Source organism: Canis lupus, chromosome 11, assembly GCF_003254725.2.
Source record: "Canis lupus dingo isolate Sandy chromosome 11, ASM325472v2, whole genome shotgun sequence".
Taxonomy (NCBI): Eukaryota; Metazoa; Chordata; class Mammalia; order Carnivora; family Canidae; genus Canis; species Canis lupus.
This window is the reverse complement of record NC_064253.1, coordinates 37174982-37201199: the sequence shown is the minus strand read 5'-3', so window position 1 is coordinate 37201199 and position 26218 is coordinate 37174982. Positions and strand designations below refer to the sequence as shown.

The 26218-nt window shown below is 39.5% G+C and overlaps 1 protein-coding gene across 2 annotated transcripts in view; it reads right to left on the bottom strand.

Annotated features, from left to right (window-relative positions):
• Positions 1-1945: 1945 nt before the first annotated feature.
• The window catches only part of SH3GL2 (SH3 domain containing GRB2 like 2, endophilin A1), a 212836-nt gene continuing 188563 nt past the window's right edge, over positions 1946-26218 (bottom strand). Inside the window, exons 4-9 of one of the 2 annotated variants that reach the window (XM_035697304.2) lie at positions 16414-16557; positions 15418-15551; positions 13460-13618; positions 11635-11738; positions 9929-10059; positions 1946-2052 (exon numbers count right to left, since the gene is read on the bottom strand). In XM_035697304.2, the coding sequence (XP_035553197.1) occupies positions 1961-2052; positions 9929-10059; positions 11635-11738; positions 13460-13618; positions 15418-15551; positions 16414-16557 (764 nt within the window). In that variant the 3' untranslated portion in view covers positions 1946-1960. Of the gene's footprint in view, positions 2053-6225; positions 7886-9928; positions 10060-11634; positions 11739-13459; positions 13619-15417; positions 15552-16413; positions 16558-26218 lie in introns of those variants that run through there. The other variant, XM_025432295.3, reaches the window with a different exon arrangement.

Here is a 26218-nt window from a genome sequence, read left to right as displayed (position 1 = left end):
CAAAATGTCTTAAATTTTATACTTTAGGTAAATCATGCTTCAGTAAAGCTGCTTTACAAATCCAAGTATGATTTATACTTTGTAACTTTAATTATTGTCTCTAAAGATGGCATTTCTTGAAGGTGACTGTCCAAGTGAAATGCTACTTCTTTCCAGCCTTTAGCCTCAGAAAGGTGCCATGAGACTATAGTGTTGTTCCTATACTACAAGTATGTGGCCATTGTAAATGGCCAGTCAGTCGTGTCCTAGCTGGGTAACTATGACGTGTGATCTCCCAATCATGCTTTTTGTTAGAAGAGCTAGAACTCTATTCCCTTCCTGAAGAACATCTACACATTATTTCACTGGGTATCAATGTGATGTGTGTGACTCAGATATGTCCCAGATGACTCACTCATTAAAAGATCAGTTGCGGGCAGCCTGGGTGGCTCAGCAGTTCAGTGCTGCCTTCAGCCCAGGGCGTGATCCTGGGGTCTCGGGATCGAGTTCCACATCAGGCTCCCTGCATGGAGCCTGCTTCTCCCTCTGCCTGTGTCTCTGCCTCTCTCTCTCTCTCTGTCCCTCATGAAGAAATAAAATCTTGAGAAAAAAAAAAAAAAAGACTGAAAAAAAGATCAGTTGCTTAAGCATTATGCCATTGGAAAGAGGGGAACTTAAGCTCTATTTATGCATAATGATAAAAAACTATCAGAAATTTGTCAGATTTTTAACTGGTTAAAATATACATCACTTTTTTTTAATTTTTTAATTTTAATTATTATTATTATTATTATTGGCCAGCAGAGGGCAATCTAGGTCCCATGAAACTACTTTGGGGGAGGAAACAAAGGAAAAAAGAACAGAAAACATATGCTAATCAGATGGCATCAAAATCTCTGTGACTGGGTATGTTAAGTCCAACCTCCCATCTCTTTCCTACATAATAAATTCAGATCCCTTGCTGTTCCTATAAAGAAAAACGAAGGCAAGAGAAAAGGTGCTTATTGCTCAGGAATTGATCTGTGTGTTCTGCAGCATTTTCAACTCTTTTCATTGGGACTCCTTAGCACTACAAGGTGAGAGTAAGCTCATTCTTCCTCTTCCCTTCTTAGCCGTCAACCCATGTCTACTAACTGAATCTCTTTCATGGCACTCACAAATCTAAGGGTTCCAAGTCTGACCTGGGATTTCTTAGAATGTGGCCCAAAGACTGCCTGCAGAACAACAGTGGTGTGGGGCAGGATGCCCCACTCTAGACAACTGAACCAGAATCTCTGGTGTCAGGACACAAGACTCTGCATTTCATCATGCACCTCTTTTTTTTTTTTTTAAGATTTTATTTATTTATTCATGAGAGACACACAGAGAGAGGCAGAGACATAGGCAGAGGGAGAAGCAGACTCCCTGTGGGGCAGATGCTCAACCACTGAGCCACCACCTATGGGATCCCACCACCCTATGACCTGAACCAAAGGCAGATGCTCAACCACTGAGACACCCAGGTGGCATCTCTTGGTCATTCTGATAGGGATTGACATGTGTGACTCACCTATCTAAGTAAGAAAAGCATGAGATCTGACATTAATTCCAACTGAGATAGTTGTGTCTCAAGGTAGACATACCTTTCTCCAACTCCCTCACAAGACATGAAGTGAGCAGTAAATCATGAAAGAATGACCAGGAAGAAGGTGGGAATTCCAAGTCAGTGCAGACTCAGACCCAGTGTGTCTTTTCTATGATCAGCTTATGTGGATTTGCAACACCACTGTGAGTGATAGGGGAAATGCACACATCAAATTTACCTAACAACAGATAAATGTGAATGTCTCAAAACAAAAACAAAAACAAAAACAAAAACAAAAACGGCTGGTTTCATATTTAAAACATTTTTACAGGGACTAGCACTCCCCAAACTTGCCTGAATCTGAGAACCACTTGGGAAGCTTATGAAAAAAGCTGACACGGACTCTCCAGGGCATGTTTATGCAGCTACTTTCACACAAACGAAATGGGACTTCTTAGGTCTGCAGCAAAATGCCTGGACTTCCCAGCCATCCTTCTCCACAGAAAGTTCTGTTCAGTGAATGAGCACAAAGAACAATTTCACTGGGGAAAAGAACTGATGAATGCATCTATGTTTTGTCATTATTCTCAATACCAAAGGCCTAAATATCAGGAAGTGGCTGGCTCTTCTTAAGTTTGTTCTAGTGGACCAGTACTACTCCAAATGTGATCCAGGAACCAGGAACTTAATAGAAATGAAAATTCCCGGGGTCCATCCCAGACCTCTGTGGGCAGGGAGGGCACTGGCATCTGTTTTAACGAGCTCCGGGTGATTCTGATACATGTGAGTTTTAGAAGCACCTTAGTAGACTGTTCTCTAAGCCTTTCTGGTGGGAGATACACTTTCCTAGGCCCCTCTCTGGGCAGTCTGATTCTGAATAGCTAGAATGAGAACTGGAAGTGCCATTTGTGTAAGCAGCCCCAGGCAACTCTTATCATCTACAAGTTTAGGAGACTGTAGGTAGGTACCTTTTGGATTTTTTACCTCCATTGAGTCCTGTTAGAGGCTGAGGTTTGATAGGATACATGTAAGAATCACCGGATAGGCTTCTGCTAAACTTGAGGCTTTTCTGAAACTCTAGTCAATCACTGTATCCGGGACAGGTGGTATAGATAAGTAAATATCCTGTTCTCTTGTAGTCAAGTGACTTAAATGAACAAGGGGTAATGCCAGAGGTCCGGAATCAGAGGCCCTTCCCCACAGACAGAACTGAGAGAGCAGTGCCTGCCACTTGTGATGGGAGCCAGGACAGTACCCATATTTACCTTGGTTTTTTAAAAAAAGGAATGTGATATTTCTTTTACCAGGCACACATGGAAGGATTTTAAGAAAACTGACACACTAGCAGGGAAATAAAGTGTGAAAAATGTTGCTTTTAAAATGTTGCTTCTATCTTCTGCTTTATCTCCTACATCTCAAATTCTATAAAGTAAGCCTCTTATATGACCCTATAGTTTCTTTATTTCACCATCAAGCAGCTATTTGTCTTGCTAAGATAATCCATAATGTTGGTAAATTCTTATTTTTCTTTTCTGTGCTCTAAATCCAGTAAATATCAGATACTACTTTGGGTAAACACCATCCTATTTACAGAGCTTTCTCCCAGTATATCAACCCCAAAGAGCTAGAAGTTTAAGGTTTAAAACCTTAGTCTTCAATCAAAATCAGACATATATGTTTATATATATGTATATAGCTTAACAAAGTCCTTGATAGGGAGTAATAAATAATGATCATTTCTATTTCCTCCCCCTTCAATTACAAGTATCATCTTACAAAAATGTTGAATGTGCCTGCTTTCCTGGTGTGAAAAGAATGGTAGGAAATTCAAACACAGGTATAAATATGAACATTTTTACTGCCTAAAGGCCATTAAAAGCCTATAATCAGGATAAACTCTGCCAGGTAAAGCCTCCCTAGAATATAAAGAAAGAAAAATTCCTGATTTAGTGAATGCTGCAAACATTTTTTTCAGGCAACACACAGTTGTGTATATGAAACCCTTGTTTCAGACTACATTTGCCATGAGGAAAAAATAACCCAGGTTACAAAGAAGCCTCCAAATACCATTGCATTTTCTGGATATTTAAACTTTATTCACCACTCCCTGTTGTAGACACTTTCATTTCTTGTTCAAAGGAAGTCACCATAATCTTAGCCTTGGGTGAATGTCAGCACGTAGTCACACAGGGTGGTACAAAAAGATTCAGGGTTCCTTTTCAAGAAAATGGTCTTGTCATTGATGTTGTTCTTCATTCTTCTGCTTCCAAGGCTGACCACCTGCTCCACTCCTGTCCAGAATCACACCTCTTCTTGTCTCAAGTGGAAGGCCACCATGGCTTAGGTATACATGATAGCTGAGTGACATTCAATGGCCTGCCCTTTAGGTTCCTAGCATTCACTTACTCATTAATTTAAGTAAAAACAAACAAACAAGCCTTGTTCTTTTCCTTGACAGCTCCTTTAATGTGGGGGCTCACAACAGGTACCCAATAACTGGGCCTAGGAATTGATGGGTGGCCGCCTCTCCATGTTGCCTTGCAAGTTCTTCACCCACCATCACCCAGAGTTCCAAGTAGAGGCCTTGGGCTGCCACTTAGTTCAGCATTAAATCCTTCTTATGTCATCATCACCATCTCCATGGGATGAAAGGCAGTCTGCATAGTTCTTAATTTGGCTAATAAGACAGTCTTAAAATAGAAGCCTTAAAAGTGCCCCTATAGTTTGATCCAGACCACTAGAGAGAAGCTGTCTTGAAAACAGTCTCAGGATAATCCTGGTTGCCTAAATCTCTACTAAGCCTACACAGACTAGGACTCAGCACATTTCAGGATATTTGTTATATACTATGTGGTCTTAAGGAAATTTCAATTCTTTGTCATGTCATTCTGTCTACTTATTTATAGCAAAGAGACATTCTTCTAAGATCTGTCAGACCTATAGGAAAAATAAAATAAGGACAATTGCCTCACTGAACTTGTTTTCCATTTTAGTTCATTTTAGTTTAGTCCTGCTTCTGTCTCCACTTCTGACAGTTTATTCTGTGATTAGTCTTAGGATTTGGGGTGGGTACAACTTCCCCAGTGGTGATCCACTGAACTGCCTGCTCATTTCAGTATTTAAACTTTTTGTAAAGTAAAAAGGTTATTTCCTGTCCTTCAATAAAAACCAGGAATTCACATAGTTCTGAACCTGGTGAGTATATTATTAATGTTCTCCAAGACTCCCTCAAATAATTATTAAGTTCTACCTGGAAACTGTAGTCATGATATTTTTGCTTTATTTGATGTTGACTCATAATGAGATTACTCTATTTGGTGCAGGGTCTTGGTATTGGTTTCCCTTTGAATTTATAGAACTACTATTACACAGGTACGGTGCTATTTGAATATGTAACATTTATTATAAACAATGGAGTGGTTCAAATATGGTTGAATGCACACATCTCTTTCTGGACTCACTGTTCTGGACAGATCATCTTTTTTTCCTGTCATGGCAGCAGTATCACACTATTTCAATTACTCTAAGTTTGTTTTATATCTAGAAAGAATCTTCCAACTTTGTTGTTGTTCTTCAAGAATATCCCTTTGCATTTCCCTGTACATTTGACATTTGCTGATTTTCACACTTACAAAAAAAACTTCCTGAGATTTTGGGTTGAAATTGCACTAAATCTATAGGTCCATTTAGGGAGAAACAACATCTACATTGCTGGGTTCTCCAACCCATAAACACAGAATGTCTCTTTACTTATTAATGTCTTTATTTTTTTCTCAAACATGTTTCATAATTTTCTATGTAGAGATATTATATAATGCTTATTAGATTTATACCTATCGGTTTGAATTTTTGCAAATGACTTTTCAAATTCCTTTTTTTTTCTAATTGTTACTGGTATATAAAGTAACTTTTGAATGTTGATCTTACATTCAGTAACTCTACTAACTATAGATTCTAGTATTTTATCTGTAATTTTTTCTGTATTTTCTCCATTTACAATGTCACCAGTAATTTCTTTTTAAAACTGGTGTTAAGAATTTATCTGTAATAATCTAACTCATGTAGCTGGCAAAAATATCATTTTCATGTTAGAGCAGCTCACATATAGAACTTTGTATATTAGATTAAAACTGTTCGTGTTAGATCAGAACATCTGGACTGTTAGCCTCAGAATGGAAGAACACAAAGGGTACCCAATACATAAAAAACATGTTTATTTTCTCAGAAGCTCAGGAAATAACATATTCTATAGGCATGGATCCCCACTCCCACCTCTCCACTCGCCACACACAGAGAAAAGAATGCTAGCTTTGGCCAATCTATATTTCCCTATTTCTTTCTCTTTAATCATGAAAAATAACAAAAGACTGTTTGAAATGGCATATTTTATTTATGCCTCTGAACATTATATCCTTTTGATATCGCCACTGATTATATCTCATGTAACTTCTAGAAGACTTCCATTCCCACCTCTTTTATCCTGTCTCCCAAATCACCCTCTTCCTAGGATTACCAAGGAGTTACTGGTGTCCAGGCTAGTTGCCTTCTTGCTAACAAAACTTCCCTTGGTGACAAAGAGGGACATCTGAGGTAGGAACGAGGTCTGGTTTGGCTGCATCAGAAGGCAACAGAGACTGAAATGAGATCACCAAAAAACTGACGCAAAATAAAGGTCCAGAGCCTTTGGTTCTGTCTTCAGCAATATTTATTGGAAACGGCGATGCTTCCTGTGGTAAGAGGTTTATACATTAAGCGGTAAGATTTGCCTTTCACTCCACATGACCCACTACCGCAGGTGGCACGTCCGAAGCAGCACATGAAACCTCGGAAGGAATCTGTACAGCTAGATAAATAGAACTCTGCATACCTAATGAGACTTCAGAACTGATACAAAAAAAAGAAAGAAAAAGAAAAAGAAGAAAAAGAAAAAGAAAAGAAAAAGAAAAAGAAAAGAAAAAGAAAGACAACCCCCAAAATAGAAAACCACTCATAAGCTTACACATAGCACTGTACATACAACATGAAGATGGAATAAAAGGACAGAAAGAAAAGTAATAATGACTGAGTTGGGAAAAACTTCTGCATATGCAGCCATACATCTTAAACTGCTAAGCACAAAAATTATCTTTATTTGGTCCTCATTGAGGGCAGAATCTGCATAAATGATGTTCGAAGAACACAAGGTGGAAGTGGAAAGGAAAGACAGTTACTGTTAACTTGGTCTATGAACTAGTGGAAAAATGGTTTCTTGTGTTTTTATCCTTGTGTCTCTGTGCCAAATGGACTCATGAAGCATGTAATTCATAAATAAATCTGAAGTGAAGGTATTTGTTCCCACTTCCCTGTACCTTCAGAAATATCCTAACTACATATGTGAATTCTCTGCAGCAGGAAATGCAAGCTTGGAAACCAGATGTTTTCCCATTTCCTCATAATGGAGAATCTCTTCTCTTCAGCCCCTCCTACCATATGCTGACTGCTAACTGTCTTACTTAGAAATATAGCGGAAGTCCCCCTCTGGCTTTATTAGCAGGGAGGGAAGAAAACTGGCTGTCCCTTAGGAAAAGGCATAAGTGGGAGGAAGAAAGGTGACTTTTTTCCAGAAAAGATTTTCAATTCACATTCAACATTTTCCTACCGATAGTATCAAGGGACCAACTCAGACCAGAAGACAAGTTGCTGGTGAGGGAGGCTTTCTTCCAAAATTCTGTGACTTGCATATTTGGGAGGGGACTATGGGAAAGCAGGACCTTTCTCCTATTGAAATGGAGAACCTGAGACCTTGAGATGGCCCCTGGGTGATAGATAATATCTTCAGTAGCATGGTTTTACTGTGATGTGGCTCATGGTCATATTCTAAGAAGCCACAGTCTCCTGAGAACCGTGTAAACAGTTCAGTGACTACTGGCTGGCCTCAGATGGTGTTTAAAAAGCACATGCCATGCCCGCCAGCCTAAGAAGATACCACCCATCACCATGACTCTTGTGGGATCACACAAGTCAACCAAAGATAACTCGGTGGGGCTTGATGACTTGGACCACTGCGGCCTGCATTTGGGATGTGTTGTAAGCAGCATTACCAAAGCAGTGGTTAAACTTAACTATCTGGGTCAAGAGGAGGTAAGCCTGCCAGCCTAACATCCTAATGGGGCAGGGCAACCAGAATCTCCACATAGTTGATGGGGAAGAAGCCTGACTGGCCATGAAGCATTCCCTCATACCAGTTCTCATCAATTTGGTTAGTGAGTGTGATGATATCACCCTCTTTAAAACCCAACTCCCCTTCATTTTCAGGTTCAAAGTCGTACAGAGCTCGGCAGCAGGGCTGATCCATTGGGGCACCTGGAAGTGAAAGCAGGAGAGAAGAATACAGAAAGACAAGGGGCATTTAACTCACAAGTCTACCACCTGCTTAACCTTTCCAGCCCGCCATCCTCCTTGCTTCCTCCCTCACTCCTCTTCCTGCTGAAGTTTCCTCTTGAGGCTAGTCCCCAGTCCACTGCATAGCATCTGCTCTTCACGAGTCTTTGGAAGTTTTCTCAGATTCCTGGAAGTGGCTGGATATGTGCTTCCATTTCCAGTATGAATAACGGCCTCATCTATGCTGGTGACACATGCAACACAGTCCACCAAGGTTTGCCTTCCTGACAATGTCCAGAGATGGGAGACCCAGTGACTTAAGGAATTTTGATGGAATTTAGGTTACTAGAACATGGTCAGAATGCTTTCAATGTTAGCATTTTAAAATCTCTGTACATGTGAAAGAGTCAGGTTCATTACATGGACAATGCTTATTAGCAACCTCAGAATAACTGTGCGTCCTCATTTTTCAAAAGTAAAGACTCCAGCCTCTGGAAAACTGCTGTAATGTGGTGAAAACAAAACAATATAAGACACTGGGTTCGAGTTCATACTCTGGGTGACTTTATACAAGGTACTTCCCTTTCAAGTTTCTTTGCCTAGCATTATAACTAATAGGATCTACGCCGTAATACTATTGTGGCTATCAAGTGAAATTACGTAAAAATTATATAACTTACTCTTTGTAAACTGTTGCATATATAAGGATGAGTACATGGGAGTTCTGGCACACAAAAATAACACGCTCTGCCTTCAGTAAGATAATGAGGAATGGAATTGTATCTTAAAAGTGATCTATTTTAAATGACCATCTATATTTAATAAAGCATGCATCCACATGGGCATGTAAACTCAGACAAGTACATATTGCCCCCATGTCTGATGACTTTAAATTAAAATCTATTTTCTTTTTTTACTTTAAGAAAGCAGAAAATGACCAAGTCTCCAAAAGAAGAGTAAAATATGTGGTTGGTTTCTGAATAGGGAGAAGCAAACTAATCCCAATTTACATGATTAGTCCTCGGAGCCAGCTAACTTGTAAGAGCCACTGCTGATTATACCCTACCCTGGGCAGCTTCAAGCAACTAGTTAGGTGAACACAAAGGGTGGAGAGTGCCAACTACCACCACAGAGCTCACGATTTTATTTCCTGGTCTCCAGAGAGCATTTCATAAAACATTTCCTACTACAAACATCAAGCAGTGGGTCACAGGGAAAATAGGAGACACTCTTATTTCTTTGAAGTCCATGCCCAGTGTAAGACAGTTTCCACTTCTTCAACCAAACAAATTGTTAAGGTTGAAAATGTCTCAAGCACAAGCTTTTCCTTAATCTGTATTATACGGGGTAGAGAGCAATGGTGTCAACTAAAAAAACATATTATTGGGTATACATCAATATTATTGATATTGATAGAAAATAAATTTTAGCTTTTACTATACCAACCTCAGTTGCCAGGGTACAGTGAACTGGTTGAAGGTGGAGGAAGGAGGGAAAGCTAGCTGATGTTGATATTCAAAATATATTGTCTATACGTACAGTCACCCATAGGCTCCAGTGACTTAAGAAATCCAGTTTGATATGTTCCTGGAGTTGCTGTCTATGGGTTATATGTGAGTGCATGTGGGCACACCCTGCCAGGGCATTCACCCTCAAGCAGGCTGGAACACAGGGGAAACAGAAAAGAAAGATGACACCCCTGACACCTATGGTGAATTAAAACCACAAAGAGAGGTCAAAATCAATTGTGTTACTTAGAAGGTTAATGGGTGCTGATAATGGTGAGAGAAAAAGGGACATTTCTAGAGGAGAGAAGGGGGAAAAGGAGGCAAAGAAATGATCAATGGGAAAATAAGGATGGAGTGCTTTAAAAGAGCTTCTACATGACAAAACCATCCTGTAAGAAATGTATCACTGTATAGTTTCTTGTGCAGCCAGCCAGGCTGCACCTAGAATTTCTGGAAAAGTATCGACGGCATGTGCCCACAGCCTGTGTAATGGGGTCTGCAGGTCTCAGCAACTTACCTGCAGGTTTGGGTGTGCCCGTGTGGGAGAGGCCCCCATTGGGCTGAGTACTGTCTCCAGTTGTAAACTCCAGGCTCATTCGCGGTTTAGGCTGATATTCCCTTCTAGGTTGAGATGAAGCTTGTCTTATTCTGTGTTAAAAAGACAAGGAAGGGGGGAATAGGAGCATGGAGCCAATTAAGAAGCAAACAGAAAAGCAATTAACATCCAGGAAAGCTCCTAATGCAAAGCCACCTTCTCTGTGTATGTCTCTACATTTCTGTGATGTCCCTCTGTGGTCAGATCCTTGCCCTCTTCATCCTGTCTCCATCCCTCACCTCTTCCTTATTTATTCAGAGCTCACTTTGCAAATGTGCACTCTTGAACATGAAGACGCATACGACACCATTCTTGCCCTCAAGCAGCTTATAGTTGGAAGGGAGACAGAAGGTAAACTGAGGATCGTAAACCATAAACCGTGGTGAGTGTTGTTATGGAGACACACAGAATGCTACGGGGACATGGGGATGGAGATGGGGAGTGGGGAGGAGTCTACCTGCCCACAGAAAGGCCTATGGAGAGGGAGAAAAGACAGCTTAGAGTCATTTCCAGATGAACAGTTCTTTCCAGAAGAAAGAGTTTAAGAGCTTGAGAAGGTCTGGAAGGAGGAAATATCATGTGTCCTGAGAACAGTGAGCAGTTTAAGATGCAAGAAGTGGGAAAGAAATGAGGGAAGATAGGAGGAAAGTGGAAAGGTATGGCCAACTAATGTACTCCACGCACTCCAACTACCATTCACAGTCTCATGTTCATGAAGTAGAGTGTCCAGCAGATTTGCAAGGATGGGGAGAGGTTAAAATATGGTGATTACAGAATGATACGGACTTTTAACATGTTTCAGAGGAAAAAGAGAAAATGGCCTTTTTTGCTCAACAGATGTCATAAAGGCAAATAATAATATCTCTTTAGTATGTTGAAGTGCATGGTTTAAATCTTTCTAGAAGCTTCAGAGTGGGACACACATTCCCACAAGGGTGCATCGACCAAAGATGCACAAAGTGACATGTACTACAGTGTAGGGCCTCTGCCTACAGGTGTCAGGCAGTGGCCTGCAACTATGGGGAGGCCTAATCACAAGGAACACATCTATGCCCGGCTGCAGGGTGCTTCTGAGGAGGAGGAACAGGCATAGGAAAGCTGTCTCTCTGATGCTGGAGGACCTGCTCACCATTCAGGGAAATGGTGTGAAAAGATAACTGGCTTTCAAATAGGCTATGCTTGCCTGGCAAACCCCAGTTGTACCACTGTGTGACCTGAGGCTAGTTACTTTATCTCGCTGGGCCTTTCCACCTGTAGGTAAGGCTAATCATACTTAGTTTATAGGACTGTTAGATGACTGATGATGGTAAGCCTTCAGTGCCTACAGAGAATATCTGCTCAGTAAATCACATGCATTATCCTTGGTAGCATCCTAGTTTCCCAATCTGTGGCAGCCAACACACAATCCAAGTACTGAACTCTCATAAACACAAGAATAAATTCCATGGAACAATGTAAAACAAAGCACAAGACACAATAACATCAAAACAAACAATCCACAAGGTGCCAATGTAGGGTCAGCAGGAATTTTGGCAGAAGTTTTTCTTCAAATTTGCTGTTATTTCTGTTTCTTTACCCATAATTCCAGAGGAAGAAAATAGGAATATAAAATACAGGAACTGAAATACCTTTCTTCCAGTCTGACGGTGACTTGCTGCAGGATCTGGACGGCCTGCTTGTGGTACTCCAGCTGGGCTTGGACAAGCGCAGACAGTTGGCTCACCTGTTCGATCTGCAGGCCAATAGGGGGGAATCACACCTTAGTTACCAGGTCACCATCCTTAGGCAACTACTACTGCCCCAACACATATGACAGAGCTTCCCCTGATGCACAGCTCAGAGCTTGATTTTGTAGATTCCACACCAGTTAAGGATAAAAAGCATCCATATGCTTGAAAATGCCAGTACCATGAGGAGAAGCCACATTATCAGGAATCCTTCTAAAGATCACACACCTCTCACTGAACAATCTCATTCTTGGCTACAAATTTCCAGGTAGGATTTGGCTAATTTTATTGATTTCTTATAGGAAAAAAGGGATACTGACCAAAGGAGTCTTTGCTCCCTATGCTTTCCATGCTGTCAATATATTAGTGTTGTTAATAAAGAAGTGAATATTGATTTTTCACTTCAGGCAGCATGGAGGCAGTTTGATAGCATGGAAAATCTTTTGTCCCCACTCAGCCTCATCTGTAATGTAAAGGGGTTCGGTCAAGTGACATACTGGGTTCATTTCAGTTCTAGTCTTCTAGGTATCCTTAGTTACTCTTCATTTTGTGTCTTAGGTTGTTATCTCACTGAATATTGTCCTCCACGTCGGCAAAGGCAATGCTGTCCCATGAGTTTTGGGGGTGGAATGGGGCCCTATTTGTAGGCAAGGAGCACTGTGATTCAGGTCATCTCTGGTGCCTATAGCATTCCTCTTCAGTAGGTAGGTGGGATACCAGTTGTTCTACCTAAACACAAACCTATAGTCTCTAGGTGGTGGGAAAGTCCAGATACATCCAACAGATCTTCCCTGTCAGTGCAAAGCAGTTAAGTGATAAGCACATAAAGGCTCTGTAAACACCTTGGAAGAAGGTGGTCATCAACTGATAGGGCCAGAGGTGTGACTGAGCAAGAACTTCAAAACCAGTTAGCAGACTTTATTACATGAGTGGTCAGAAGTTCTCATGACTATGATGCTGAAATAACTCAAAAGAATATAACTTCTAAAGCCACAAATGATAATTTAGCACACTAGAGGGGGTGCCTGGGTGGCTCAGTCAGTTAAGCATCAGACTCTTGATTTTGGCTCAGGTCATAAACTCGGGGTCATGAGATCGAGCCTCATGCTGGACTCCACACTGGGCATGGAGCCTGCTTAAGTTTCTCTTTCTCTTTCTTTCTCCCTCTGCCCCTCTGTCTTCCCTAAAATTATTATTAATAATAATGTACTGGAAATATACAAGCAGCTTTTAAACTACATTATCTATGCCCAATACAGTACTTATGCTATAATTATCAATCTCAGTTGAAATTAGTTTTTGAAAGAAAGTATCACCTTTACTTCAAAATATAGAACACCTTAACCTACACTGAACCCTCAATTCTAAATGTATTTTAGGTGATATTTTTTTATAATCTGAAATCAGTCTGACCTATATTTTGACAAAGTACTTTAAGCAACTGAACTTTTATATGGATCACCAGAAACATTCTTCATCTTCTGACTATTGGTAATTCTTTAAGATCATTAGTAGAGAAATATTTAATTAAATCAAACCATGGAAACACAGGGGAAAAAAACATACCACTTCTTGATCTACTTTAGAATTTAATTTTATTTTAAAGAAATAGCTATCTACCAAAGTTCTCACAATAAGATATAAACATTTTAAATTACATAATCCTTTAATATAATCTTGAGCCTCAAATGGCAAGATTAAATTTGAAACCACAGAAGTCACTCACATCCATCTCCAAGAGATTGAACATGCTTGACTCAGCAATTTCTTTAGATTCATCAAATTTCTCCAGAGCCTGACGGAGCTCTTCATCTGGAATCTTGCCTTGTCGTTTCTTCTTATAATCAAAGTCCAGGCGTCGACCCTCCAATTTCTTTAGATGATGCTAAAAAAGTCAAGGGCAGGAATATGCTTTAAAAGGGTTCATGGAAGAGGCTTATTTATAGCTCACTTTTCCAGCATGCCTATTAGCTTCCAAAATAAGACAGGCTAAGTTCTAAAATATCACATCACCAGAAAATAAATAAACCTGCATCAGTGAGGCAAATGCTTCCAAAGACTAAATGTGGAGAAGCATCTTTAAAAATAATTAAAAGCAACCCCCCCCCCAAAAAAAAAATAAAAGCAAGAAAGAAATTGTGGGAATTACCAGTGCCCTTTATTTTCTACCCTTGCTGGGCCAAACACAAACTAGAACATGTCTTTCCATCCCGTGACAGAAGCTGGGAATGTGTGCATATGGCTACCCACGTTTGGAAAATACTGCTACAGAGAACCCACAAATTCCCATCTTCAAGAGAAATGATGTCTCAGGAGAAGGTAGGGGGAAAATTCTTTCCTTAAAAAGAGGTGGGAAAGACTGGCATTCTTGCTTTTTGAGTCCTAGACACTAACACTGCAAAGTATTATTTTTGAGGAAACTAGTCTGTGAGAATTACCTAAGTTGCTTATCAGAAATACGGATTACTGATCACCTGTACTGAAATGTCCAGGGCCAGGGTCTAGGAATCTCTATCTTAACACTTACCCTTATTGACTAATGCAGCTTTCAGGGAATCACTGAAAAGATTGAGTCTCTCAGTGGGTAGATGATGGAACTTGGAAAAGTGGAACTCAGAAGGGACATTTATACAGGATCTAATACCCCACAGTGGTCTTCAGTCCCTCTTGTATCCTCCTCACTGCCTGGCCACACAGCCTCTCTGTCCAAAACCTCTAGCCACAAAGCAGGAAAGTAGTTTCCCAAAGCTACAAATTATCTTATTACTAAGGGCTGCAGTATTCCATTACTAACGAATGGGAGGAAACACTAGATTTCCCCAATCTTGGGTGTGTATGGAAAGAAATGAAAACAGAGTTGGGAGTGGTGAAGAAATGAAAAGGAAAAGAGGAAGAAAAATATCCTAGACCTTCCGTCTCACTGTACACTCTGCCTCCTATCCATGTCTTGACCCAAGTTAAATGTTTGTTCCATGGATGGGATAGTCTTGTAACACATCTGAATTTGCAGTCAGCTGTAGGGTAGAGTATTCAAGCCAGGGTTAATATTGCAGATTTACAGTGAGTCTGTCACTTACTACTTCAATCTTGAGCAAGGGATAGGGTGGAGACTCATGCTAGAATAAAGAGATCTAGGGGATCTCTAGGAGATCTTGTTGAAGGAATGAATGAGAAAACATTACACACCTAGTTGGAGATAAAGCCAGATGAACTTTATTTGGAACAGCTCTACATGTTTTAGAAAAAGAATAGTTGGTTATTCTTATTCAGTCCTAACAATTATTATAAAAATATGAAAACATATGTTTATAGAGTGATAGTATAACTATTTACCTAAGCTAACAACTGAAACAGCTAGCATTTCAGAGGGTGAAATCAGCCCTGAAAGCCATAATTAATAAAATTGCACAGTATCAGGGAAAGATACTATTTTTATGAAGAAAAAAAAGCTTGATAGTCTGAAACTGAATGTAGAGAAGTCAAATGTAATAATATTCATAAGAGGCACAGTCATAATAGTGGGGCAAAAGTATTGCATTTCTGGTTTCTCTCAATTTATCTTGTTGGTTGTTTTGCAATTCAAACCTCATTGCACAAGATAAGCTTAAGAAAATATTTTCTGAGGGAAAAATGGCACCTCCATCTGTACAAACCGCTGACTTCCCAAAGGACCAGTGCAAATACCTGAATCTCTCTCAAATCTTTGTCATGAAGGTTCTGAAGGGGGTCAATGAAGTTCTGCTTCACTTCCATGTCCAGAGAGTCTTTCACCTCTGAGAGCTCTCGCATGGCCTCCCCCACCTCACCAAGTGCTGGGCCTGAAAGGGAAGAATGAGTCTCTTGCATGTTAAAGCACAAAGGTGAAATGTATTTGTAGTTCTAGGGCCACCACAAGTGAGAATCCGGGGACTACTGCTGGTCTTGTGAAGAACAGCCAAGAGGACAGGTGATATAGAATGCCTTCCAGAAAACAGTGTATTTTCCACTGAAGACAGTTCATATAGTATAACTACCAGGGGGATGGTATCCCTTATTAAGCAACTGAACATAAATTTTTGCTTTTCCTTTAAAAGGCAATTGGGGAAGCTCCCTGCCCTCCCTTGCCAGTACTCGCTTTCCCTAATAGGAAATGTGTTTAAGGCCAATGCATTTGTAGAAGCAAATACCAGTATTCAAACAGGAAGGGTGGTCATTATCTGAGACCTCTCATCACGAAGGAGTAAAAACAAAGGTCTTTAGTATAGTGACTGAGTGTCAGAGAGAGGACTGAAGGAATGCACTGGAGGCAGGAGAACTGGGGATCATACACACAAAGGCAGAGATCTAAGAGAAAGCTCATGGGACAGGGCGTCACATCACCCTGACTGTTCCCTCTGCCCCAACACTTAATTAGGCCAGACACACTGCACAGTAAGTTTCCAGGCATCTGGAAATGTCCACCGGCTACCGTAAAGACTGGTATTGCATCAGGGGAAAAGAAAAGAAACAAAACTCCTATGACAAATCACACTAAAAATGATGAAATGACTCTGAAGATAAATTTTTGGCCCATGTATCTAAAACAATAAAATTGAGAATCAAAATATAAAACAGTTTGAGTAATCTCCTGTGGAGTGTCTCACTGGCATGAAATCTCTATGGACAAATGAAAGAACTGAAGTGTGAGAAAGCACTCATTACCAAAGTTGCAATCATCTCCAAGCTCTCTTCCGAACTTGAGCATGGCCTCTGCCAACAGTGCTTCTGCCTGCGGATAGCCTGGTCCTTTCTCCTGGCCGCGGATTTTCGACATGGTGTTGATCATGCTGAGTTTAGCTCTGGAAGCTGGAGGCAAAGAGAGTGAACACTTTCACAGCAGGCAATGCAAGACAGTAGAGACAGAGCTAGATGGAGAGTCGGGTTCTAACCAGTTCATAAACCAGCTCAGGAAGAGATAATTACATCTTCACCTTCCTAGCTTCGATGTCTTCAGCTATAGAATGTGGAGGTTGGTCTCTTAAAATCACTAAACGTGCCCTTTCTCTCAATATCTTATGAGGAATTAAGAGAAAAGGCAAAGCTCCCCTGGCAGGAGATCCCACCTTCCCGTGCTCTTCCCCATCTTCCTGTGTACCTTTTTGGTTCTCTCTTTAGTGCAGTGGCCCTAGCATTACCTCTGTGGAAAGCATTTGGAGAACTACTGCATTACATATTCTCCACGTCTTAGGATTCCAGTTTTATATATCAATTCTAGGAATTCTATGGACAGAAGTGGAACTTGTTAATTCTTGCAATGTGAGCCCTATGGCAAGTTTCACTTGCACTCCTATTATCAAAATCACTGCTCAACTGAGATTCTGATGGTAAACAGACCCCCGAAGAACAGAAATACTGTGTTCATTAAAAAGGCTTAGTCACTTCTTAGCACATAATGGCTTCTGAGAATTAATTTTATCACCACAGAGACAGCACTTCAATTTCTTTTTTGCATTTGTTTTCTATTTATTTTTTAAAAAAAGATTTATTTATTCATGAGAGACAGAGAGAGAGAGAGAGAGAGAGGCAGAGACACAGGCAGAGGGAGAAGCAGGCTACACCCAGGAACCATGATGTGGGACTCGATCCAAGGACTCTAGGATCACACCCTGAGCCAAAGGCAGATGCTCAATCGCTGAGCCACTCAGGCGTCTCCATTTGTTTTTTAAAAAGGAGATGTCTAGAAAGCAATTTTAGTTTTAATGGAAGAAAGGTTTTTCTAACACCATGAAGGAGATCTTCTTGGTGCTCAGATACTAGGTTTCCTCCGGTTCATTATTAGGGTTGGTATTGTACATCAGCTAGGGCTGTGCCCAGGACCCCACCGGCATGGAAACCCTGACAGAATCACAGCCAAAGGCAGTTCCAGCATCCAGTGGCTGATATTTTAATCTTGAACATTTGTTTCAAATAGGCTTTTTTTTTTTTAAGTTTTAAATTCCAGTTAGTTAACTAGTGTTATATTAGTTTCAAGTATACAATATAGTGATTCAACTGTTTCCTGTAATACCTGGTGCTCATCAGAAGTGTCCTCCTTAATCCCCAATACCTACTTCACCCATCCCTCCACCCTCCTAATCCCTGCCCCTCCGGTAACCATCAGTTCTCTATAGTTAAGAATCTGTTTCTTATTTCCCCCACTTTGCTCATTTGTTTTGTTTCTTAAATTCCACATAGGAGTGAAATCACGTGGTATTTGTCTTTCTCTGACTTATTTTGCTTTGCATAATACTCTAGCTTCATACACGTCACTGCAAATGGTAAGATTTCATTCTTTTTTATGGCTCAATAATATTCTATTGCATATATATACACACACACCCCTTCATTTTTCTTTTTCCTCTTATCTAGAGTTAGAGTTAGGGCCAGGGTGAGGACATGTGCCTGGTATCCTGCAGAGGGTTAGTGTTACGAGTTAGGTTAGGGGCTAGGGGTTAGGTAACCTCAATTTTAGGATTGGGGTTAAGGGGAGGATTAGGGTTAGGGCTAGGGTATATGCCTGGTATCCTTCAGTGCAGTGACATCTCTAGAAAATAAAACCCCAGATATATGCTAGGGTAAAATAAACACAGCAGCTATCGATTGAGCTGAGGCAAGGTGGGATTTGGGGGCTTAAAATACTCTTTATATTTTGTTTTGTGTGGGGTTTTTCTTGTTGTTTCTTAAAGATTTTATTTATTTATTCATGAGAGACGAGAGAGAGAGAGAGGGAGAGAGAGAGAGGCAGATACACAGGCAGAGAGAGAAGCAGGCTCCATGCAGGGAGTCCAATGTGGGACTTAATCCTGGGACTCCATTATCATGCCCTGGGCCAAAGACACTCAACCACTGAGCCACCCAGGTATCCCTGTTTTGTGTGTTTTTAATTTAGGTCAGTTAGTTAACATACAGTGTTATATCAGTTTCAGATGTACAACACAGTAATTTAACATTTCCAAACATCACAAACAGACCTTTATTTAAATTTGGGTTTCCAAGATTGAAACTGGAGATGAGGAAAGTTATCATGAGAGGACCCCTTCCAGCCCTGCTCCAGAGATATAATGAACAAGGCAGCTATGGTGCTGCCTTCAGGATGTTCACAGTGAACTAAGGGTGGCAACTATTTTAAAAGCAGAGTGAAGTAGATAAACTCAGAGCTATGCTGGGGGATTATATATAGCAAGTTACAGAAGGTATAGCCCATCCCAGTCTGTGGGCACGGGGCATTGCAAAGGAGAGTTCTGGAGGTAAATGTCTTCAAGCTCAGAATCACATAGTGAGTAGCAGTTCTCTGGGCTAACAGTATATGCAAAGCCTGGTGGTAACTGAAGAAACATATATAATTCACATTTTCTTTACTCTGCTTTTTAGAGAAAAGTATATATAATACATGTTAAACCTCAAATATTGAAAAGGCCACATGGTCACATATTTTTGAGGGAATATTATGAGAGCATATTTTCAAAGCCTTTTCTAAAATAATACCTATCAGAGATCCAAGAAATACACAGTCCCTTTCTCAGTGTGCTCATAGTATAGTGAAATATCAGATAAATAGACAGTGGCAACAAACATAAATGCAATGATAGCTAATTTGCGCAAGGTTCTGGGGGAGCACAGAAAAGAACTAAGAAAGGCACAAATAAAAGTGAATTAAGCAAACCTGAAGCAGTAATAATTACAGAAGGAATAGAAGGAAAGAAGTTAACTAGACACCACAGAAATACAGAGTACTGAAAACACACATGGTGGTTAACCCCTTTCAATCTTGTTTTGGCTATTTTACACTCTAAAGACTTACTTCTTTTTACAGAAGTTGGTATTGATCTGTGCTTATATCTTGATTCTATTAAAAGTCATCTTGTGGTAAGTAATTACCAGAAGTAATTGGAATGGCTTACTATACTGTGGCTGACTTTCACTGCCATCATTTTCAATGCTGGTTAATTATAGAAAGCTTTATTCTTCAACTAATTATTTGAGAACATCTTGGATATATTCTACATTTTCATGAGAAGGGGCAAGAAAACCATACCTATTAGTTTATCTATTTCTTCAAATAATCTAAAACGTCTATTAATCCACATATTATTCTTTATATAATGAAGAGGCTGGCTTTTAAATTCATTCACAAACTCATTAAATATTGATTGAGAATCTTAGTAAAACTTCTGTGCTCTTGAAAACAATCATCAGACCTCTGAATTCATCATCTTAAAGTGTAATGGAATTGTTTTTAAATGATTTTTTTAAAGCTGTATTTTAAGAAACAGAATAAGCCTGTAAAATAGATATTTTAGACATTAGAATTCATATAATTTGGTCTCTTCTCCTTCAAACTATCTTCTTTTCCTTTCTACAGCTTTACTTTTCTCAGAAATTTTGATAGTCTCTCAGGCTACACCCCTCCCTTTACTGTTCCAGCTTTGCTATCCTAACTCAAGTTGTGCCCATAGCAACCCCTCCCCTGGACCAGGAGAGCAGGGCCCTGGCATACTGATCTGTGCATATCCCAAACAGGGTTAGCATAAAGTTGTACACACAATGGATTTTAGCACATGTCCAATGAAGGAAGAATAAATGAACGAACAGATTATCTTGAAAACTAGTAGAATATCATGGCAATGGTTTCCCTAAGTAGAATCTGCTCATGTTCTCTGGCTCATGTGCCCATTAGTCTTTTGAAGCATAACAAAGAATGGGAACTAGAAAACTTCTTTTGTTGAAAAGAAAAGATTTTTTAGGAGAGAAGAGTAGATAACCCACCCTGCTTAAGGTGGGATTCCATATTAAAAACAGGCCATTAGGGCCAGCCCACATAGTGAACTGTGAGATTCTTGCACCCACTTCCCCTACTTGTCCCCCAGAGAAGTGGCAGCTAGGTTAGCTGCCCCAGTCCCCAGAAGGTAGGGGACTAGAAGATTCTTTTTTGGGGAATACAATCAATCCAGAAGAGACCTACAGGCACTGATAGCTATAAGCACCGAATACAACAACTCCAGGCTGATCGCTCTAGAAAGAATGCATTACAGTTTATAAGCCTCCACTAACCCCCACACAGTTTTACTGCCCTACACTTAAGTGGAAAAAGAGACTGTCACTAGATTTTGAAAAAGGCTTATAACATGACAAAGCCAAAACTAGGCATTTTAGGAAACAAACAGTTCAAGGAGGGGAAAAAAAACTATCATTAATGTTCTCATGTGTCTAAGACACTTTGTACATGAAATCAAAAAAAGAATAACTCTTAGAAATTAAAGTATAAGTTAATTTGATATATGAATTTAAGTAAAATTTAAAATTAGAAGGCCATTAGAAGCATAAAATTGAGGCAGAGGCCCCCAAAAGTTGGATAGAGTTTTAAAAAGAGGTAGAAAATCAGAAAGCAAGCATAAAATCAAGATTAGTACAGGAGATCTGGTGGCTGAATATAATGAAAAGTTCCAAAAAGAAAACACATAGAAGAGGAAGAAATTCTTTTTAGAAGTTGAAGAAAATTTCTCAGAACTGATGAATGTGCATTTCCAAAATGAAAGGATCCACTCAATGCCCAGTACAATGGATAAACAGGTCCACATGGAGGACCATTACTATGAAATTTCACTGGGAACAAAGAGAAGTTCCTAAAATCTTTCAGAGAGGAAAAAACAGGTTATACACAAATATCAAGGATTAGAAGGTCACTGAACATAAGAATATCATGAACAACATGAGAAATTTCCTCAGAAAACACTTGTTCAATGACTCCAAATTTCTTAGAGAAAATAATATATAATTCTATATTCAAATTATTAAATGAAGCATGAAGATAGAATAATGACATTTTCAAACACACAGGGAAGGTTTCTGATGATTTTTCTTCCTAAACTAAAGGGGCATTCCACCAAAATGAAGGTGTAAATCAAGAAAAGGGACAAGTATAGGATCTAAAAAAAAAAGCGTCCAATGTAACAAAAGACATAAAAATGATGACAAAAAGAGATCTCAAGATCGTCATTGTATTATCATACTCTGAGGGCAACTGTAGCTGATATTACACATCATAACCAGGTACATTTAGCACAAGAAGCCACGACGACAAGGGAGCTATAAGTTCAGCATAATCCCCCATGAGATCAGGGTAGAGTTATCCACCAATATACCTTGCTTTATAATTCTCTCCTCATTGGTTTCCCCTCTAACCTACTTCCCTTGAGGTTTCCTGGAATCACTTCCCAAATCAACCACTTGTGCTCAAATCCTTGCCTCATGGATTCCTTCTGGGGGAACTCAAACTAAGACAATAACCAATCTAGAATGCAGTATAGAGATATCTCAAAGACAATAAATACCTGACATGTTTCAATGTAATGAGAGAAAATTCATGTGCATGGCAGAAGGTTTGGGAAGAATTAGTGAATGGTACACAAAAAGTGAAGAAAATGAAAAATTAAAAAATTATTAACTCCAGGAAAAACAAAAATGTTGTACAAGAAAGGAAATATAATCATATCATTCTGTATGTCTCAGCTCTGTACAAGTCTACAAGAGCATAAAACATATATGCTGAATATTAATCTAACAGAAATTATGCCATAAACATATTGGTAATGAGGGAAGGAAAGGATGTGAGAAAATGGGAAGATTAGAAAAGAGCAAACAATTCTCATCTTCCAAATTGGAAATCAAATAGAAAACACTTAAAACTGGAAAACCAAGCAGGGAGCAATATAAGCATGTTATTTCAAGATCAGAAGAAAAATCAAAGAAAGAGGCAAAAGCATCTTGAAAATGTTGTTCCGGGAAATGGGGGAAAGAATGCAACTCCAAGGGCACTGTTGTGTTTTTTGTTTGTTTGTTTGTTTTGTAAAAAGCTTTGTAAAATTCTTTGATTGTGTATAATATATACAAGTATTACTTCCCTTATAAAAAACCTAAATTTAAAATACTTCCCACTTCCTTCTCACTTAGGACATCTAATTTAGTGGCTGAACTGGATTAGTAATACTCATGGTATCTTAACAATCTGGGCACTGTTCTAACCTCAAGGATCTTTCAACCAAAAAGTTTTATTTGTTAATTGGTTTAAGGAGAACTGGACAGGAAAAGAAAAGTTTATACAGGTTAAGAAGTAAAATGCCATCAGAAAGCCATCAAAGAAAAGGTCTTGATGAATCCATACCCAGTTGATTTCTGGAAGCAAATATATTTAGTCAACTTTAAACAGCAAGAAGTAAAATTAGGATGACCATAAAAGGCTGTTTCCCAAAAAAGGGGTCCCATTGTTTTGTGCTCCATAAAAAGGCTGGGTTTTTTTGGCCTCCTGTGATAACCACTGGGAAAACTCAGAAAATTCACTACTTCTAAGTCTTTGTTTTTAAATTTTTAAATTTTTAATCCAAATAAATAAGAAAGCCTTTAAGTCTTATCTTTCACAGAAATCAGCACAGTACATTAAAATAAACATTGGCTTTGGCTCAGACAAAATAGGTAAAAAATCCAGGCTCAAAATCTTGCTGGCTGCATGATCCTGAAAAATAAGCATTCATAAAGCTGTTATTTATATTCAATGATAAACAGCAAATGAGTAATACAGACAGACACACAGCAGGCACTGGAGAAGGGGAAAGTACTCCTTTCTTTTATTCCCCCTTCCATGTTTCCTTCTTCTGAGCATGAGTGCTGGAGTGCTCTACAGACTGCTTGATTGTATGGGGAACTACATTTCCCAGAATCCCTTCCCCCCATGTTTCACACTTAGAATTAGTAGAATGTGAGGTTGTGCAAGACTTGGGAGGGGAAGGGGAAGCAGTAATCATAACATTCTGGAGGCTGTCACTGTATAGAGGAGGTAACAAACTAATGCAGAGCTACTAATGGGTTCCATTTGTAGGGCCAACAACCTTCTATTGCCTTCCATAGCTTTTGCAGCTCTACTTCAGCAGCTCTACCTGCCCACCTTTCAGATTCCTTTCTAAGTTCGTTCACCTGAGTCAGGGCTGGTCAGTGACCTTTCTCTGGTCCTTCAACTCCACTCTTTTGGCCTTTATTTACCCAGATCTTCCCATAACTGTACATGCTCTAAACTCCTATAATAAATCTCTTATTCCATGATATTCACAATGACTTTACTTCCCTGATTGAACCCTGAATGATACGATCCATTATGGTCTCATATCTCAACTCAAAAAATCATGATCTCTCCTGGACAGAACCCTGGAAACAAGCCAATAAAACTGGCTGTAAATATTTCAATTCTGCAAAACTGTGTTTTTAGAATCAGACGTAAGAGAGTAACTAGGTAGGAGTTAGCTGCTAATTTTGGAAAGAATAGAAAGGAGAGCTAGTTTAACAGAGGATTAAGACAAAGACTTTGGAGACTTTCTGAGTACAAATCCTGGCTCTATTTCATGCTGGGCAATTTTGGCTCTCAGCGTCCTCATCTGTAAAATGGTACGTCCCTGCTCATTGGGTTAGGTTGATGTAAGGATTAAATAACATAATGTATGTCACAATGCTGGTACAGGATAAACTTTCAATAAATGTCAGCTATTTCTATGAGCACCAGATATGCCCAGAGGTTTGCTAGTACTTATGTTATGAATTATCTAACCTCTCTGAGTCTCAGGTTCATCCACAAAAAGTTGGAAAACATGGAGACAACTAGAGATCCTTAAAACTCTTCCAAGTTCCTATATTTAAGGTGATTCTTATTAGATAGAAAACTCTGATCTCAAAGAAAGCATACCCTGGCCTTCAGACATAGGAAACTTCTGACAGTTTCTTCAAGTTACTAAAATGGAATGTTCCTCTTCTTGGAATGGCCTTCCTTCTCTCTGTCCACTTACCTAACATAACACCCCCCACTCTTTTTTTTTAACAGTCTTTCTCAGTCACCCTTTACCTGTACTGCCTCCTAGTATAAGTGATCCCTTCCCTCATTTTATGACTCTACTGTGCCCTGTATATACATTGATCATATCTCATGATATTTTCTCTTTTCTGCATGACTGTTTCCTGATGCAAGTCCTACTGAATTCTAGCATATGGCCAAGCATACAGCACATGCTTAATTTTTAACTGTGGGGCAAATGTCTCTATTTAAACATTTTATTTTTTTAATTCCATTCTTTTGCATATGTTATTTGTTCTAATCCTTAGGAAAAGACTTCCCTATTCAAAGGCACCACAACCTCCTAGTGTGCTCTGAAATGGAGCTAGAGCCTGCTGATAAGATCTAATTACATGCTAACTGTGATCTGACAGGATGATTTGGGAGAGCGAGTCATGCTGATGGCAATCTGGCTGGTGTTCCCCTTACACAGACTAGATTTTAAGATTTCTGAGGCTACCAAGGCTTTTCATTTCTCTTGATTCCATTTCTTCAAGTGCATAAGGGTGGAATGCTACTTTAGTTTTTCTCTTACTAATGCTGACTCTTGGGTAGTAATTCATCTCAAAATTTTGTCATGAAAAACCGATTTATATGAAAATGACAAGAAACTGATCACACAATCCCCAGGATCAGAATATGGGCTCTCTTTTTCCTGACAAAGAGCGTTCCTAGTTCCTAAGCTAAAAAGTAAGACCTAGCTAAAGGGGATACAAAAGGTTAATTTAGTAAAAGTCAATAAATAGGTTATACCAGAAACAATTATGTATTCCCTAATATAGAAAAATTCTGGATTTGCACTGCCTGATTGAATTAGTATTTGCCAAAAATCTGCTTTTAAAGGCCTTTGTGATAAAACGAACGAACATAACAATAACAGTGGGTATTTATTAAGCACCCACTAGGTGAAAGAGACTATGCTAGGGAGACACTAAGAGAAGCAAGGTGCAGCCTCTGCTCTCAATGAGCTTCTTGTCTATTTAGAGAGTCAGAGAGCACTCCACTCACTGTGACATGAGGCAGATGGGGGCCATGCTGTGAGTAAGATCCTAATGTATTCACATCACAGTGAAAAGCAGTGAATTCCATCTAGAATAGTAAGGCCAGGAAGGCTCATGAAATGAGTGATACCTGAGCTAGGTTTCCCAAAAAAGTAAGCTGTACAGGCAGGGTAGGAAAGGTCATTCTAGCCCCCTTGAGACCACAGCAAATGCACATGAAAATGTCTGGTGTATCTGGAAACTTCAAAAAGTCTGTGGCTTAGGTGAAGAGACCACAAAGTTGGAGCCAGATGGTGAAGGGCACTTAGTTTTATGTTAAGGTGCCTGGATTTTATTTTGTAGACAATGTCTCCTGTTAAAGGTTTTTTAGATATTAGTTATTTCAGATACAGACCTTTAAAAGGGCTTTGTTTCAGATTAAATCAGGTTTGGCTTGGGAGAAAGATCTTAACATCTATTAGGAAAAGTAGGAAATGGAAAGGGGTCTTTCCCAAAGTGGGAAGACACTAGAGGTAGGGAGACTAATTATGAGAATAATGTAGTGAATGAGTCCTAAGAAAAAAGAAGAGAGAAAAAGAGATGAATTTTAGACTTCTTTGATGGTAGCAGGTGACTG